Source organism: Berghia stephanieae, chromosome 4 (genome assembly GCF_034508935.2).
Source record: "Berghia stephanieae isolate SIO BIC M18660-M18661 chromosome 4, UCSD_Bste_1.3, whole genome shotgun sequence".
NCBI classification, from domain to species: Eukaryota; Metazoa; Mollusca; class Gastropoda; order Nudibranchia; family Aeolidiidae; genus Berghia; species Berghia stephanieae.
The window spans coordinates 15,880,117-15,899,865 of NC_088363.1; the positions used below are offsets into that span (position 1 = coordinate 15,880,117).

General features: G+C 36.5%; 1 protein-coding gene across 1 annotated transcript; it reads right to left on the bottom strand.

Moving 5' to 3' along the window:
* Positions 1–542: 542 nt before the first annotated feature.
* LOC144970098 (uncharacterized) lies at positions 543–17,749 on the bottom strand. The gene is made up of 4 exons (XM_078909320.1): positions 17,505–17,749; positions 7,947–8,113; positions 5,172–5,224; positions 543–4,201 (listed from the first exon to the last, which is right to left on the bottom strand). The coding sequence occupies exons 1-4, from the start codon at positions 17,558–17,560 to the stop codon at positions 4,046–4,048; spliced, it is 432 nt and encodes a 143-aa protein (XP_078765446.1). The 5' UTR covers positions 17,561–17,749; the 3' UTR covers positions 543–4,045.
* Between the last annotated feature and the right edge of the window lie 2,000 nt (positions 17,750–19,749).

Here is a 19,749-nt window from a genome sequence, read left to right on the forward strand (position 1 = left end):
TAGGTCCCAACTAAGAGGGATACACTCAAATATTTTCAAATCATATATTTATATATGTAAACAAAACAATACAGTGCATAACAGAGAGATGATTTACAAGGAAATAACATCATCCATTTCCCTCTCAGATGGGGTATCCCGCCAGGTTCTGGACAAAACCAAGCAATCTTATTCCAAGACAAAGACAGAAAGCATGTTGGAAAACAGATAGAGGGGGATAGAAGAGACAGTAGGTGCCTCCCTGCCCACTAAGGGAGGTAAGGTTCCCCTCCCAGTCAAACCTTTTTTAAAATGTGCAAATCAAAAAATATAACTAACAGTACATAACCGAGAGATGGTTTACAATACAGAAAAATAATCTCCCAAAACTAATACTACACATTTGAGTGTTTCCCCCCTCAGCCAAGAACTCAGAAAAGTAAGTGACCTCGTCCTGCCCGCCATGGAAGGTCAAAAACCCCACCCTGAAAGAAGACAGTAAAGGTAAACATCCACCAACAGAAAACTGTATGAAAAACAAAACAACTCAAGACACTCGCAGGTGCAACAAGCAAAATAATTGTATTACATCGATCATTTGGTCTCCAAATTATGTGCATTGATAACAGTTTTAATTATGTGCAAGCAAGAATATATAATACTCCAATATGTTGACAAACTCACACTCTCAGACACATGCACACAAAATGAAATAAAATTCGAGCTTAAGAGCGAGGACATTTTTAGATCACATCGTCTTTACCTGACATGATTAGATATGATTTCTAAAAAAAATGATAATGGTTTCTAATATTGGTAATTTTCAGTACCTTGTAATAAATATCAAACGAATTAGTAATATTCACAAAAGTCAAATATCGAATAGTGAAAACAAATAGGCAGTGAAGATTTGTGATCAAGTGAAGCCAATTTTTGTATAGTTATCTAAAAGTGAGCGGAATTGCTCCAACAACGCCCTCATCCTTCCATTCACACAGATACATAATACACACAACCCATAATCTTGCATATTTGATTGTAATTGTGGCAATGATATCCTTAGCTGAGGTAAATTACAATTTTTGGTACAAAACTTGAGATTCAATGTTGGAATGTAACTTTGCTTAGCTTTTGATTAAGATTTAGACGTGATATTTTCAAATAATTAAAATTTGAAATAACACCAAATTACTCAAATTCGTGATCAAATTCAATTCAGACAATATGTATATATCAAAAATGTGACAAAACTATGAATAATTGGCGATTGAATTAAATGGCAGTAAGACTTGGTCTCGAATCAAGATCATGCATATCATGTTAAATGAACTGAGCATTTATTCATTTTTCTTCCTTTTTAAAAATGTTACATAAGGTCTACATGTAAAGTTTGCTTGATCTATTTGACTCTTATTAAATTCAGATAAACCTGCACATCAACTAGAACTCTTTCATTACAATTTTTGTTATTTCCCTAGTCAATCTTCTTTTTAAGTAACTTAAATTCAAACAAAAACAGGATGTTCTGGTTTCAAATGCTGAAATATTCTGTGCAGAGCCTAATCTATCATACAAAATGTGATCTTGAACATGAAAGAAAACAAATAAAAACAAAACACAAGTGAACAAATTTGTCACGAAAACAGAAAATATCTATAATTGGAATGCTTTTGTGCTACATATCGAGTCGATACTAAATGAAGTTCTCTTGAATCATATAAGAGCATTGTGTGGTGAAGTATGAATTGTTTTAAAAAGTTGACATAAGAAAATCACAGCAGTAATATAAATAGGCACCTGACTATAGTCTGGTGCTTAACGATAATGGTCTTATTCTGTACATTACGTTGTTTTTGTTTTTAAGGGTTTTACGGCGCTTGCAACACATTAAGGTCATATCAGCGCCAGTAAAAAGGAAGAAAATGGGATAGTAAAAAGTTCTAGAATTACAATTAAAGCACCCAAGAAAAAGTAAGACAAAGGGGAACTAGGAACAAATAGGGATCAGATGTAGATTCCAAGAGCACACTATCATGTACTTAGTTTGAGATCACCTATAAGTCTCATCTGGACACAAGCACAAAATCCAACAAAGAGGAACACACTCAAATGCTTACACTATACATTAAAAATGACAAATATAATAATACATAACAGAGAGATGATTTACAAGGAAAAAAATATCATCTCCCAAAACAATAACTATGCATTTGACTGTTTCCCTCCCAGCCAGGACTCCAACCAGGGCCAGGACAAAACCAAGTAACCTCATTCCAAGACAAGGACAGAAAGCATGTTGGAAAACAGATATAAGGGGATAGAAGACACAGTATGTACCTCCCTGCCCACGACTTGTTGCTCTTTATCAGTTTGACATCGCAGATTTGAGAGTGTCTGCCAAGATGTGGATCATTTCAATCTATTGATATTTGAAGGATGAGTTTTCTGGCCAAATTTTTAAATACACGTTTTTCCAGAGTACAGCAGTTAACTGGTTAAACTGTCACATATAATTATAAACTGTAATAGTGTATTTTGATTAACACTGTACCAAAAGGCTCTCGTAATTGTCTCAAAATTGACATGAATTTACCTAAATATTGCAAAACGTATTTCATATCTATCTATGCATAGCAATAAGAGAAAGAATAAGGCACATTAATCATGCATTAAAATTATTACAATTAACAACACTAGGAGCCAATGGAATTTTTTAAAATCAAAATCAAAACAGCAGAGGGTTGTAAGTACTATGCGAGTCAACAGGCAAAAACTGAAAATAGGAACCCTGTAACTACTGAGGTCTAAGGAATATGTTAGATTTGCAAATATGAGATCCACTGCCTTAATATCGTATAATGTCTGAGTTAAGCATTTGACTAAAAAAATCAATAAAACACATTTAACAATTTATGCTTGATAAGTTGATTATAGTTCCCTTCAATGAGAAAAAATTAAATTTTATATATCCAATCAAATCAAAATCACTTTTCAGTTTGTCACAACATAATACCGTGCTGATGAAGAAAAAAAGTGAAAAATCGCAGATTTCCGTGGACGAGGAAAACCATCAGCACTGATAACTTCAAATTGAGGCAGAGGTTCACATATAAGTAATCAAAGGAAATAGTCCTCTTCATTGCAGCTTTAATCCATGATACAATAACAGCTCAATTATTCATGTTAACACGGTCAAAACAAGGAAAGACGGAGATTTTTTAAAAAAGAATGAACACACTGTAATCATTGCACTGCGAAAAGTTCCTATAATCTCATACAAACAAGATAATATTGTAAAAAGAACAAAGTAAAATAGATTGAAAGTGAAAAATTGTAATCCCTCAAATCACAAACAAGCAACAGGTAAAAAATCCAGAGTACTGAGATGAGTGGAAAGAACAGTTTAAAAAAAATAAAAATAATACCAACAATGTTCAAGCATCTTGCCACAAAAAGGCTTTCAATCAAGAGGTAACTTGTTCAATTTAAACAAAGACACATTTTATGTTTAAACAAGTGTCGCACAGCACTCGAGTGAATTGATTCACATTGACTTTGTCATTGCAAAAGAGGATATTGAAATTTAAAGTGTAGAGTAAGAGTGCATCACAAATCAAAGTACATCATGATTATTTTTGCTTTGATCAATTGAATTCTTTTTTAAAACAACCCTACCTAGACCACAAAGTCTAGCTTGTTTAAAGATATTTTAACCAATACAAGACATTGAGCTAATCTTGTGGCTCACCTGAAATATTTCAATTTAAAACCAATCCAAATGAACTTGATCTTAAGGAGTAAAATAAAATAAAAAATCTTAAGTCATACAACAAGCTTTATAATAAGCTGTAGGTTTTGATAAATTTGGCCAATGTGGAATGCATCCACCCCTTACAATTACAAGGTTAAGTTTGTTACAAGAATATTAAAATTGAATAACCAGCAGCAGATTATCAGAATACACAAACCCATAACCCTGATTAGTACAAAAAAAGGATTAATCATTTTATAACAGGGTAGTCAGGTAGCCAAGTGAAGTCTCACCAATGGCGTCAATTACTGAAAGTCACCATAAAGGGGTAGATTTTCCACCTGGAGGCTGTGCTATTCGGGTGCTTGTCTTCTCTTGGGATCCAGCTGTTGATTTAACGTTGGTGTCTTGCTTCTGCTTATTTTCTGTCCCTTCTTTTTCTTCATCATCTTCATCAGCTGTGGCAGGATTCTAACAATATACAAAGTAACAAAGACAAAAAACTAATCATTATCAATTCCCCCGTCTTTAACAGATTAAACAATAATAATTAGTGGAAAACCTAGAAAGTCCATTATATTTTTACTTACTAAGAAGGGGAAAGAATGGGTTTGAAATTCAAAAATATTTCACTTTAATTAAAAATAATTAATTATATTCATTTAGATTTGCGAGACAAAAAATAAATCAAGAATATTTTGAAAGTCACTTCAGCGTCATCACTCATTGGAGCAATTCACCTCCTCATGTGATGCCATCTGTCATTGAATTAAATTTTTCTTCTCTACACAATACCACTCTCATCCCATTTTTTTAAAAAAACGCTACTCTATATTCATTCATTGTAAAGACCTTGAAACAAAGCCCAGAAGAAAACTTAAGCCATGCAGTCATGCAGAGTATATTTTCAACAACAACAAAATAAAAGTCCATTGGCCCTCTAAAGTTGCTCATTTATAATTCTATATTGAAAAATATGTTAAAGAATAGGTGTGGTAGTTCAAAGCACAAACAGCATTGGGTCAAAAAGCTTAAAATAGTTTAGAGCATCACAATACTGGATGAACTAAGACCAAGTGCCTGAGTCGCTAATTCCATGGCTCAAGATAAAGATGTGCATTCAGCCTGAACAAAAAGTAATCACTATTCTTTAAAATAGAATGATCTTTGATTGCTCATTTCTGCCAGCTGCAAAACTTAAAAGCCATCTCAAAGATTAGAAATATTGTCTACATTTGTTGACAAAGACTCAAGCAGATCCTGCAGCAATCAACGACTCCAGTTTGAGACATTCATAAAAGTCGCAGGTATTATTATAATGTTATTCATGTCTGAGGATCAATATATAATGCACATAAAAAAAAATTAAGACAAGAAAAAGGAAGGAAATCATAATTGAAAAGAGGGTTTGATTCAAAATGGTATCTAAAACACAACATACCTTTTTGTTCTTTTCTGGTAGATCATATGGCTGTCCTGTGATAGGATTAAATGCTGAAATAAACAAATCGTATTATGAATAAGTACTTCAACTGCATAGTGCCACACAAAAATGAGAAAAAAAAAAAAAAAATAATAATAATAATATAATAATAATAATAATAATAATATAATAATAATAATAATAATAGGAATAGAAGAAGTAGTAGAAGTAGTATAGTAGTAGTAGTAGTAGTAGTAGTAGTAGTAGTATTAGTAGCGGTAGTAGTAGAAGAAGGAGGAGGAGGAGCTTAAACTAGACAAACTAAGATGTGATAAGTCGCTGCTACCCTGTGAGGAAAAAGGAGATCAAATCATGGTCAAGTCATTGGACTTTCTCAAAAGATGGCTTTAATTAAATAGCTCTGTTCCTTGTTGACTTAATGCAGACTTTAAATCAAATGTACTTAAATATATATTGAAAAGGTGGCTTAAAAACTTAACATGACTTTAAAATAATTTTAAAAAGTTGACAAATAAGCTTTCATAATTTATCATCATCAAATTAATCTTAAACAATTAAATGTACACTTCTTAATACTTTGTATATCACAGGGTACAAATTAGTGGTTTGATCTACATAAGGTGCCATTAGTAGAAAAACTGATGCCTTTACACTTATATCCTCAGCTTATTTTTTTTTTTCTGAAGCTTTGCTATCAGTAAAAAATAAAAAACCTTCAGCTAATTACAATTTACAAGCATATAGAGTGAAGTCTGCACCTTGCCGTACAGCACCCCATATCGTACACTTTTGCACAAAAATTATTTGTAATTGCATCATCGATTCTTGAAATCGTCTAGTCACTATTTAAGAGGGAGGCTGTCTCAATTATATGGCCAAGACATTCGTCATCTTCACCTAAAAGTTACACTACACCAGAGTGATTCCTCTACCAAAGTCCTTAGTGTACGATATGGGAAGACTTCACTCTATATGTTCTTTTTCATTTAAAAAATTTAATAATTATATTTGAATACATATATTATATATTTTAAAAACCCGCTTTCTTTCATAATTCTCAACAAATTTATGTGACAAGATCCTGGAAGAGAATATGGAATAGAAGAATATTTATAGATAATCTTAAAAATACATTGTATCATTTACAAATAAATTGTTTTAAAACGTCGAAAATTGAATAGACAAAAATTTTATTAAATAAAATCCAATTCAAATGGAAAAAAAAAAAAAAATCTGTCAAAATTGGTCATGCCCTCCTCCTGTATCGTTAACATTATAATGGCAATGCCAGATTGGAGAGATATGATATCATTAATTTGCCATTCAGAATTAAAGACCTCATAATTTGTAGAAAGTCTTAGTTAAGAAATTAATGTTTTCAATTTTAACCTTCTTTTCTTTCTGAAACGAGGAGTAATTGTTTGCTACCTCTGAAAAGGAAGCATATCTTTCTATATGATACCTTATAAGTTGGCATCAACCGGTCGGATCAAGTCAAATTTGAAGCTTTACAATTCTAAAGCTGGCCATAAACTTTTAATTTTAAAAAAGAAAAGGCCATACATTCCAATTAGAATACTACTTTTCTCAAGTGATGTTGATATGGCTTAAAAAGGAGGGGACTGTTTAAGTTAAAATGTTAATATTAGCATTTAACCCCCTGGATAACCCCAATGGAAAACTGGATGTTATTGTTATCCATTGATATCTTGAAAGAAATAACTAAAGTGTCAATCATGAACATTTAATTTCATTCCTACAATTTTAAAGCAGTGCCATATCACTCAATCAATATTGCAGAAATTGAAAATTGAAGAAGCAGGGAAAAAAAAAATAATCCAGACAACTATATAAGTAGACAAAACGAATCACTTCAAACGAAATCGAGACTTTTAAAAAAAGAGACGGAATAAAGCCACTTAAAAACTTTGATCATGATCAATAGAGAAAAAAACAGTTCTCCTATATCAACCAAAAGGAAGTATAAATATATTGATATCTGACTTTAAGCTTTTGAAAAATAATAATTTCGTATTATGCACAAACCAAACAAGCTGTGTATCTTATTAGTTATTAAAATTAATAGCCTTTGATCATCAAAGTGGCCCTTAAAATTAATTCTGCTCTTTTACGTCACCACAGAAAACTCATTTGTGAATATGAATTCTACATTTTAAGAAACCCTTTTTCAAGTTCAGTTAACAAAAAATTCAAAACACTGCAACGAACAAAAGCAAAGCCACACATTTCAAGTTGTGAAAAAGAAAACTGTGAATCAAATGCCCAAAAACAAAAATCAACAAATCTGAATGACTTCAAATTGCCTACCACGGTTGCAATCTGAGTGACGTTTACTTCTGGCAGGTGTGGAATCTGCTTGGAATTCACCAAACACTCTATGAAAGGAACTATCAAGATCATTGGAGCTATGGGATTGAGCACGAGGACTTTGGGGATCCCTAAGAACAATATTTCCTAGCTTCCTACATGAATCTTCACAAGCTTCAATACTATTACTATTTATGTTATGCTCCTTCTCAGAACCAAATAGTCTATTAAACGAACCATCTTGTTTCTTAGATGCAGAATTTTTCCTACTTGCTGCATGTGAATGACCAAATAAGCTGTCAAATGTGCTTGGTGAGGATTGATTATTACTATTACTATCAGAACTTCTGACTGCTTTGGACTTAGACTCTTGTCTTGATTTTGGTGAATTCTTATAATCTAATGATTTCTCAGAGCCAAATAAATTCTGAAAAGAATCATCACCCTGTTTAGGAGCTGCCCTGACAAATCTTTCTCCCTGGTTTGCTTGTGGAGCAGGGGCGACTGGGGCTGGCTGTGTGGGAGCTGCAGTCTCTTTTTTGGGGGGAGCTTTTACAGGCTCTGCTGATCCAAATATATTGCTTGACCCACCACCTGGAGGGGCTAAAACTCTGCAAAGTAGAGAGATAATATTTCTGAAAATGGTGAATGGAAAATACCTGGTTTACAATTTCAATACTGATTTGATTATCAAGTCCGAAACACAATCCCCATAACAATCTTTGGCTCATTTGAAATAAACTTGTCCAATTTCTCTGTCCCCAATGTAATTTCAGTCCCCAATGTAATTTCATCAGGGACAGACGCGCAGTGTCACTGTAAGAGATTAAAATTTCACAAAATATGCACCGTGAACACCTCTGTAACAATCCTTTGATCTACGTCATCAGGCAACCCATTGTTTCTTTCATCTTTTCTCATTCCCCCTACTATCCCCCCCCCCCCCCCCCCCCCCCCCCCCCTCTCTCTCTCTCTCTCTCTCTCTCTCTCTCTCTCTCTCTCTTCTCTCTCTCTCTCTCTCTCTTGTCATAGTGTTATCCCTTCCCCATCCCATCTCATTGTAAAATGAAAACGTTCTGCTCTCTGCAAATAGATGTATGATTGATTTATTTTTTTTCTCTCACTAGGCTAGGATTAAAAACCAAGACATCGGGTAATGGGTGTCTAATGCCAAAGTATAGATTCCCTCTTTGGCCAATTTAGTCACGCATGTGACAGCCCAGCTATTTATGTTCTGCCTATAACACACAATAAGTGGGATTGTAGGCAGAGACGCCAACTTTAAATTTGGCTCACAGGAGTTTCAGACACCACTCGTAGGAATTTCAATGCCGAAAGAGGAATTTCCGCACACAAGAAAAAGCAATTGGAATGGTATTTGGCATTGTGTTTACATATTGTATAGTTCTAAATAGATAACTGATTAGGATTATATTATGATACTTAAACACATTGCCAAATACAATCCCAAAGTTTCCTTATTTCAAATGAAGTAAAGCTCCAAAACCTAATGGTAGAGATTGTAGAACTGGTGGTAGTGAGGATGATGTGGTGTTGGTGGTTGTAGTAATGGTGGTAGTGATGATGAAGATGTGATAGTAGTTGTTGTTGTAGCAGTAGTAGTAATGATATGGTGATGGTGCTGGTGGTGGTTGAAGTAGTAGTGGTAGTGATGATGATGTGGTGGTGGTGGTTGTAGTAATGATGATATGGTGGTGGAGGTGGTTGAAGTAGTAGTTGTAGTGATGATGATGTGGTGGTGGCATAGTGGTTGTAGTAGTTGTGGTCGTGATGATAATGATGTGGTGGTGGATGTTGTCGTGGTGGCAGTTATGTTGATGTGGTGGTGATGGTGGTTGTAGTACAAATGGTAGTGATGATGATGTGGTAGTGGTGATTGTAGTAGTAGTGGTAGTGATGATGATGTGGTGCTGGTGGTTGTAGCAGTAGTGATGATGTGGTGGTGGTGGTTGTAGTAGTATTGGTAGCGATGATGTGGTGGTGGTGGTTGTAGAGTTAGTGGTAACGATGATGTGGTGGTGGTGGTTGTAGTAGTATTAGTAGTGATGATGTGGTGGTGGTGGTTGTAGTAGTATTGGTAATGATGATGTGGTGGTGGTGGTTGTAGTAGTATTAGTCATGATGAGGTGGTGGTGGTGGTTGTAGTAGTATTGGTAATGATGATGTGGTGGTGGTGGTTGTAGTAGTATTAGTAGTGATGATGTGGTGGTGGTGGTGGTTGTAGTAGTAGTAGAGGTAGTGATGATGCGGTGGTGGTGGTTGTAGTAGTATTAGTAGTGATGATGTAGTGGTGGTGGTGGTGGTTGTAGTAGTAGTGGTAATGATGATGTGGTGGTGGTGGTTGTAGTAGTAGTGGTAGTGGTTGATGATGTGGTGGTGGTGGTTGTAGTATTAGTGGTAGTTGCAGTGATGAAGATGTGGTGGTGGTGGTTGTAGTAGAAGTGGTAGTGATGATGATGTGGTGGTGGTGGTTGTAGTAGTATTGGTAGTAGTGATGATGTGGTGGCGGTGGTTGTAATAGTGATAGTAGTTGTAGTAATAGTGGTAGTGATGATGATGTGGAGGTGGTTGTAGTAGTAGTGGTCGTGATGATGATGTGGTAGCGGTAGTTGTAGTAATAGTGGTATTGATGCTGATGTGGTAGTGCTGGTAGTGATGGTTGTAGTAGTAGTGGTAGTGATGATGATGTGGAGTGGTGGTTGTTGTAGTAGTGATAGTTGTAGTGATGATGATGTGGTGGTGGTGGTTGTAGTAGTAGTGGTAGTGATGATGTGATGCTGGTGGTTGTAGTAGTAGTGGTAGTGATGATGTGGTAGTGGTGGTTGTAGTAGTAGTGGTAGCGATGATGTGATGCTGGTGGTTGTAATAGTAGTGGTAGTGATGATGATGTGGTACTGGTGGTTGTTGTAGTAGTGGTAGTTGCAGTGATGATGATGCGGTGGTGGTAGTTGCAGTAGTAGTGGTAGTGATGACGATGTGGTTGTGGTGGTTGTAGTAGTAGCGGTAGTGATGATGATGTGGTGGTGGTGGTTGTAGTAGTCGTGGTAGTGATGATGATGTGGTGATGGTGGTGGTGGTTGTAGTAGTAGTGGTAGTGATGATGATGTGGTGGTTGGAGGGAGGGAAGGAGGGGGGGGGGGCATTCTTGGAACAAACTGACCTCACCGGAATTTGACAGAAGTTGCCCGGAGCCCGGAATTTTTTGCTTCAGACCGGAGTTTTTTTCCGGTGAAACCGGAGTTTTGGCATCACTGTGTGGGGGTGGGAACAAAAGAAATCAAGGTCATAAGTTACCGTGCACAAGAGCTGTATCGGGAATTGGTTTCTGAGGGTCTTGCAAATACCAAGTCTTTTATGAAAAGGTTTTTCGAACTCCAAGACGCCCGTCCGGTCTGTTTTGCTATCTTGGCACAAACGAAACAGATGTCTTGATTTATGACCTAGTTGTCTTATTTTGTGAACTGGATGTATCGTTTTGTGACCTAGATGTATCCTTTTGTGTGTGCAAGACATGCGGGTAAGTACAGTGATAGCTTGCCAGTTGGGAAAAAAAAAAGAGGATGAAGCAGCGATCTTACTTGGACCTAAAATAAAATCTTACCGTTTTCATCAAAATACAAACAACAGTAATACAATTTAAAAACTTTAGCTTTTATATAGCACAATATCCACCCAACGTGCGAAAAGCGCTTTTTATTAATATTCTTACTGCTCTTATGGTGGAAACGTTTTTGTTTTTCTGCGTTAAAAAAGAAATAATATAAATGGAGACTATTATTTGAAAACAAAAAATCAGTGTCACTGGCAAAGGGTTAATTGCAGTACTGCATCCTGCGACTCCTACCACACTTGCTAATCATAAAAAAAAGGAAATAGTAATCAACAATACTAAGTTGGGAAAAAAAGAAGAGAAAACAACAACAACAAAAAAAAAAAAAAAAAAGGGGGGGGGGGGAAGCGGAGGGAGAGAGCAAACCCAGTAGCAGCCATGCAACCTTTTAGAGGTGAAATTCTATCTTTGACCTAACATCAAATCTTCTTTCATCAAAAAACAAGTAACGGCAAAACGATTATAGATAATTGAAGTCGAGTTGCGATACTCTGCTCTCTTGGTGGAAACACTGTATTCTCCGTTAACAATAATAAAGATAAAAGCAAACTAGTATCTGAAAGCAAAAAGTTGCTTCGCTATTAAGGGGTTAAGAACACCTTAGAGCATCCTTGACAAGCTCTACGTTACCAAGCGACGTCTCCCTTTCTTCTTGCTGCATCAAAAATATCTACCCCCTACAGGTCTAATTATTTGTAGACGACAAATTTCTCAAAACGGTCACGTGACACTGTAAAAACACAGGAAGTCCAATAATGCTTATTTACGGCATTTCCTTTAAACCGTGTAAACAACGAAAATTCGTTTTGAGTAGACTCAACTAGGTACTTTGGTAAAAGTCCATTTGGCCCTCCAGCAGGGAGCTGATAAATGGCCTAGTGGCTGTGACCCGATTTTTTGGACTTTTGAGTGATAGGTCTCAGAAAAAGTTCCATAGATTTAATGTTTATGGATGGATTTTGATGATTTAAATCTTATTTTCTTCAGGAGGAATTACTCTATCGTTTGGTGTAGTTTATTTTAAAATCAATGACAATTTAGTATATCTTTTGATTGTGGATAAAATAGGGTATAATTTAGCTTTGAATAATTAAAAAACGAGAAATTGGTAAATCAAAATTTCATGATGGCACGTTGGGTTAACATCTTAACTTTTAAATAAAATCAAATTCAGGGCAAAGCTGTATACCGCATCCATGAAATTCGTTCCAGCAACATCCTTAGTCAAAATCTTAACGGCCATTTTAGGCCAGTTTTGAAATCCAAATGGTGGTTACTACCGGAAATGCAAGGTTTCCAGGTCACAAAGTACGTCAGTAAATAACAAAGGCAAATAGAAGACCATTTTTCCTACCTGGATACCTCTGCATAGAGCTTTTAGACTTGGTGTAGTCTCCTTCGCTCCTCCTCATCTATTAATGATTGGACCAATTTTTATAATTGAACTTGTTTCCTAGGGTGTTGCTTATCTCCAACTCTGCTTTGAATTTATTCAAATTTTTTGCTGATACTGTGGTTTCTTGAAGTTTATTCCAGCTATTTACAATTCTAGATGAAAAAAAGTTCCTTCTTTCATTTGTTTTAAAACGTTCTTTTTTCAGTTTCTTGCTGTTTCCTCGTGTCGGAATGTTCTTGTTTGGTTTAAGGAATCCTGCCTCTACCCTGTCTATTCCCTTTACTATTTTATATGTTTGGATCATATCTCCCCTTCTTCTCCTGTAATCTAAGGTCGGGAGATTTAATTCTTTCAATCTCTCACAGTAGGTTTTGTCTTTCAGGTGTGTGATAAGTTTTGTTGCTCTCCTTTGCACTCTTTCCAAACGGTCTTTGTCTCCCTCAAACTTCGGATACCATATGCAGTTAGCATATTCCAGCTTTGATCTGACCATAGTCTTGTAGATGGTAGTCATGTGTTTTGTTTTCAGATTCTTGAAATTTCTTTTCACTATTCCGAGTGTTTTACTAACCTTAGATTGAACATCTTGTATTTGCTTCTTGAAGTTTAGTTTCCTATCAATAAATACCCCTAGGTCTTTTTCCCCATTGGATTTCTGCAGGGGTTTTTCTTTCATTATATAGTTTGCTTCTCTGTTGTTTTTTCCTAGGTGAAGAACTGCACATTTATCAACATTGAACTCCATCTGCCATATTTCGGACCATTCTTCAAGCTTTTTCAAATCTTGTTGTAAGGTGTTTCTTTCTTCTTCTGTATTAGCAACTCCATAGAGCTTAGTATCATCAGCAAAGATTTTACATTTAGATGATAGATTGTCTGGCAAGTCATTGATATAAATCAGGAAGAGAACTGGTCCCAGTACACTTCCTTGTGGAACTCCACTTGTTACCAGTCTCTCCGTTGATGCTGTTCCATTCACTATCACTTTTTGTCTTCTATCTTTGAGGAAATCTCAGACCCATTTGACTGTCTGATCATTAATTAGGCGCCAGCGTGGAACTTTGTCAAATGCCTTTCTGAAGTCGAGGTATATGACATCTAAATTGTTGCCTAATTCCAGGTCTCTCGTCCAGTCATCCATTGTTTCAAGTAGGTTTGTTACTGTAGACCTTCCCGCCATGAAACCATGTTGATCTTTGCTGAATAGTTTGTTCTTGGTCATATGATCAACCATTTCTTCTCTAATCAGCTGTTCCATGAGCTTGCAGACGACAGATGTCAGGCTCACTGGTCTGTAGTTTTCTGGATTTTTTCTGTCTCCCTTCTTGAATATGGCTGTGACGTTAACTTCTTTCCATTCCCTTGGTAGTCTTCCTTCTTTCATCGACTGGTTAAATATCTTGGTTAGGGGTTCTACTAGCTGCTCTGCTAAGTTTTTTAGGATGTAAGGATGAAGTTTGTCAGGTCCAGGTGATTTACTCTCCTTTAGGTTTTGTAGTCTCTTCATTACTCTCTCTTCAGTAATCGGCCATTGTGTAGTATCTATATTACTTCTTTTAGCAATATCTGGCAAGTTTTTCTGGTTCTTTACTGTAAAGACACTTGCAAAGAAGAGATTTAGCACCTCTGCCTTGTCTTCATCTTCAGATGCCCAAGTGCCATCTTTTTTTATGTCACAGGTTCCCTGTCTTGTCTTCATTTTACTGTTTACATAACTCCAGAATACCTTAGGATTTTCTTTCGTTTCCTCTGCTATCTTGTTCTCATACTTTTGATGCGCTTGTCTGACTATTTTAGTAGTTGCGTTTCTCACTCTTTTTGTATTTGTCCCAATCCTCTTCCTTTTTGGTTCTAGAGTATCTTCTATTTACTGCCTTCTTCCGTAATGCCTCTCTCACTTCCTGCGCCATCCAAGGTTGATTTCTTCTCCCAACCCGGTTCCCTCTGCTTTTCGGATGTTTTTCTCGAAGCATTGGTTAAGTACTCTGGTAAATCTACTCCAGTTGTTTCCTACAGTGTCCTCGATTAGTATTTCCTCCCATTTGATATGCCCCAGTTCCTCTTTCATACTCTCTAGATCAGCCTTCCTATATCTGAGTGTCAGTTTTTCATCTACAGTCTCTGATGTCGCCCTCAGTTTTAGGAATATGGTCGCATGGTCGCTTTTTCCCAGTGGGTGGCTCAGTCTTAGGTCGATAACGTCATTTTCTTCCTCCATCAATATCAAGTCCAATACGTTGGGCTTCTGGTTTTTTCTCTGTCTTGTGGGTTCTTTTATTATCTGTTGTAGGTAGTAATCTTCAATGGTTTCTATGAAACTTTCCTCCAGGCTTCCCTCTTTTGGTTCGTCCATCCCTTTCCACTCCAGTTCCGGCATGTTGAAGTCTCCCATAATAATTATCTCTGAATGCTTTTTTTGTGATGCTCTCCTTATCATCTCTAACATTCTCTCATTATTTTCTCATGTGCTATTTGGGCTCCGATAAATCACTCCTACTAGTATCTGACTTTGTCCAGTTACTCCAATCGAGCACCAAGCGCTCTCCCTAAAGTCGTGATCTGTGAGTTCCTCTATGGGGTTAACCTTGAGGTTCTCCCTCACCAATAAGTATCCTCCTCTGCCGGAAGTTTCAAAATCTCTGCTAGCTATTATAGTGTATCCCTCAATACCTAACTCTGCTATGGTTGGGTGTGTTGTTGCATTCTTTGGCTTAGCTTCTGTTATTGCTATCACATCTGGATCTTCTTCTTCTGCCATAGCCTTTAGCTCCTCTCTCTTATTCATCACACTGTCTGCGTTAGTGTACATGAACTTCAGAGTATTTTTCATATTCACGTGCTGCCCCTCCTTATCATTTACTGGTACTTCTCTTTTTTTAATTTTCTTGTTGTCTTAGAGTCCTTGCTCAGAAACATTTTGGGCAATTGGACTGACACGTTTCCAATATAGCCATTCCTCGTCCCAGTCCCAGTCATTTCCTCCAACATCGCTGTCTCTCTTTCTTATTTGTTCACTAAACTTTTCCCTGAAAATGACCCTTTTCCTGTATATGACCCATCTTCCCTGCTTCTCGTCTTCTCTTCAGCTCCTCTCTTAACTCCTTGGCCGCTCTCTTTGCATAATTGTTTGGTCAGCTCCAATATACACCTTCTGTAAGCATTCCCGTTTATGGTCTTTCAACTGTTTGCTGTTCCTAAGAGCAGTGTTATGCTGATCAGTTGACATCAGACTTATTTTCATGGGTCTTGGTCTATCTTCTCTTCTGCCCAATCTGATCACTTGCTCTATAGGGTTTAGGCTGTCTTTTTCTCCATGAACCTGCAACTCTTTGAGTACCATTTGGGCTTTTCTTATGTCTTCTTTGTTGTCGCCATCTTTTGCTTCTGGTATGCTGTACATAATTACATTCTTCACTCTCTTAGCCCTTTCATTTCTCCTTCTAATTCTAGGTTCTTTTTCACCATTGCCTGCTTCTTCTCCTCAGTGTCATTAATTTTCCTCATTTCATTTATATCTTGTCTTACTCATCTGACTTTTCTTCTGTACTTCTCGAGTCGCTCCTTAATCTCACTCGCCTCAGACCTAGGGTAGGCCTCTATCTCATTCTTTGCTGTTGATTTCACTGTTTCTATCATCTCCTCTGTGAATTCACCTTTTTGAATGATATTCACACTTTTATCTACGTCTTCTACTTTTTTCCTGAGTTTATCTACTTCCTTTTCAAGCTGCATGAAATTGCCCAAGAACTTTGAGGCCACTTTGTTGCAGGACTTAGAGCAGTAGTAATGCAGCAGCGGACATTCTTTTTCTGAGTCTTTCTTCAACAGTTGATAGGTGTCATCATCTATCTTTTCGCACAAAGTATGAAACCACTGGTCACAGAGCTCGCACTGTAAGCATTTCTCAATCTCTTTGCATACATATTCACATTTTCCGCAAGTGTCAGTCTCAGCTTTTGCTTTTGCCTTATTTGTACTCATCGGTGCAGGGCTTTCTTTCCTACTACTGCCACTACTAGTACTGGCACTGCCAGATCTACATTTCCTACTACTGCTGTTTAAGCTCATCTTCTTACTTGTTAAATGACTAGATCTATCTAAGTCTTAGCTGTACTGTATCACTGTATCTTGTTGTTCACTCCAATCTGATAAGTATCTAACTAATCTCAACTAGATTTCTCAAGTACACACACAAGCCGGAATCCTCTCGAAGGCAGAAATTACATAAATCCAATTCGAAAATGAACAAGTTTTGATGTCCGATATTTCATTCAAGTTTTGTGTTTCTGGTGAGGGGAGCGAGAAGATTCAATATCAATATTGAATATAATAATATTGATTAATATTGTCACTGCCTAAATATTTCTAGAATTTTCGGTCTTTAAACTAACATAACTTTTCTTCTGCTAATCTGATTTTCACAATTTTGGAATCATTAGAATCGTGTTGAAAAGCACTTTATAATTATATAAGTTTCATTGAGCTTAACCCAATTTGAATTTTTTTTTTACCAAAGTACCTAACTCAACGGGTATTGTCCGGTATTTTAGTTTTTAGTTCGACGAACTAAATTTAGAAAGTTGAAAGATGCTACGTTTTTGAAACAGAGGTAGGTTTTTTTTTTTTAATGCTCTCTTACATGAATGTATGCTCTTGGCGAATTGGACTCGGTAAGTTGGTACCCAGAAGGCGCGCCTCTCTAGAATAGTAAGTAGAAGAGAAGGTGCGCCTCTCTGACTCTGTCTCTAATGATGCATGTTCAAACCTAAACTGCTTTTGACGGTAGACCCGGTAGGCATTAAGTGTTTTTTCCTATCTAAATGTATGGTGGACAACTTAGAGGAGTTAAATGTCGGTTCCACCTCTCTAACTCTAGGAGGACCCCCAACGACGAGTCTTATTTGGAACAGTTCAGTTCAGTAACAACAGCAGTCGCCACCATGAAGACCGATGTTCTTTTATTTGCACCACTGACCTGGATGATGGTTTGGAGTCAACATTCATTCCCTGGTAAGTAGAAGTTGAAGTCATTTTTTCTTAAACGTTGGTGTCGAGTAGTTGAAATATTCAAAATTCGATTTGTGGGAACTTGAGCTTGAATCACTCTTAGTCAGTAGGGAAGGAAGTCAGTGAGAAAGGAAGTTGGTGAAGTCAGTTCAGGACAGAAGTAGGTTGAGTTCACCTCTGGCTAGTGGCGGGTAAGCATTGAATGGGCAAAGTATGAAAAAGAATCGAACGTATTATGTATGGAAAGGTATCGGATTCGTTTTCAAATCTCCTCACGCACAACATTACGAGCCTACTATTTTTCGATTTTAACGAAAACTTTAAGAGAAAAAAAAAGACAAATCAATGGGTAGAAAGATAATCATTACGCTATAAAAATGAAAAGACAATGTCCTATTGAAGGCTTTCATTGTTTTCAATCTTTTCCCCATAGAATCGAAAAGGTCTCAGAACAAAACTGCATGAAAGCTTGCCCTTATTTATTTATATAAATATAGCTCTTTACTCAATCTATCATCTAAATGTAAAATCTTTGCCGATGATACTAAACTCTATGGAGTAGCTAATACAGAAGAAGAAAGAAACACCTTACAACAAGATTTGAAAAAGCTTGAAGAATGGTCCGAAATATGGCAGATGGAGTTCAATGTAGATAAATGTGCAGTTCTTCACCTAGGAAAAAACAACAGAGAAGCAAACATTATAATGAAAGAAAAACCCCTGCAGAAATCCAATAGGGAAAAAGACCTAGGAGTATTTATTGATAGGAAACTAAACTTCAAGAAGCAAATACAAGATGTTCAATCTAAGGCTAGTAAAACACTCGGAATAATGAAAAGAAATTTCAAGAATCTGAAAACAAAACACATGACTACCATCTACAAGACTATGGTCAGATCAAAGCTGGAATATGCTAACTGCATATGGTATCCGAAGTTTGAGGGAGACAAAGACCGTTTGGAAAGAGTGCAAAGGAGAGCAACAAAACTTATCACACACCTGAAAGACAAAACCTACTGTGAGAGATTGAAAGAATTAAATCTCCCGACCTTAGATTACAGGAGAAGAAGGGGAGATATGATCCAAACATATAAAATAGTAAAGGGAATAGACAGGGTAGAGGCAGGATTCCTTAAACCAAACAAGAACATTCAGACACGAGGAAACAGCAAGAAACTGAAAAAAAGAACGTTTTTAAACAAATGAAAGAAGGAACTTTTTTTCATCTAGAATTGTAAATAACTGGAATAAACTACAAGAAACCACAGTATCAGCAAAAAATTTGAATAAATTCAAAGCAGAGTTGGAGATAAGCAACACCCTAGGAAACAAGTTCAATTATAAAAATTGGTCCAATCATTAATAGATGAGGAGGAGCGAAGGAGACTACACCAAGTCTAAAAGCTCTATACAGAGGTATCCAGGTATCCAGGTATACTCTCCACTAGTAAAGCGCTCAGCAGCGCCTAGTAAATAAACCACACATACAAGCACACACACACACACATACACACACCCACACATACACGGCCGCGCGACACATACACGGCCGCGCGCGTGCGCACATACACACATCCTCTTTCCTTACTTATATAAATAAATTATGTGTGTATTATTCGTAGAATTAAATTCCTTGGTATTATTATTAGGAACTGTGTTTTCAGTCCACCAGTGGACTGAAAACACAGCTGTCTATTCAGTCCACCGGAAATAAAAATATTTAAAAAGGATCAATTATCGTTTAGGTATACTTGTTACATTAATCGATAATGACGATATTGATACTGAGCCTATTGTAGGTTAGGCATCATCAGAAGTGGACAAGCATAACATTTATGACAATTTGACGGCTTAATAATATCATTACAGCGTTTTATTTATTCTCGAAAAGTCTTGATTGAGAGTTGTTCGAGACAGGGAGCCGAAAATAGACAAATTCTTACCATGGTTGCCAGATAGCCATTGGCCTAGTCAATTTGACCAAAATTGGCCACACAGAGAATAATTTTTTATAATTTATTTTAAATTAACATTTATATCTATTTTTAATGTTTCCTAGTTCGTTAGAATTTGTATGATTATCAAAGCCGATGAGTTTTCCAAGGAAATCAGAGTTTTAATATTGTTTGCCCAAGTAAGGTTCTATTTGGTCACTTTTCACATCGATCGCTGGCCTCAAGCACGCCTGTTTACTCCCTTGGCAAAATATTCTT

Coding starts and splice junctions, on each gene's coding strand:
- LOC144970098 (XM_078909320.1), bottom strand. CDS start 17,560: ATGACTTCAACTTCTACTTACCAGGGAATGAATGTTGACTCCAAACCA. Junction 8,114..17,504: donor GACTCCAAACCATCATCCAG/GTCAGTGGTGCA, acceptor TCTACTTTGCAG/AGTTTTAGCCCCTCCAGGTG. Junction 5,225..7,946: donor CAGGGCAGCTCCTAAACAGG/GTGATGATTCTT, acceptor TGTTTATTTCAG/CATTTAATCCTATCACAGGA.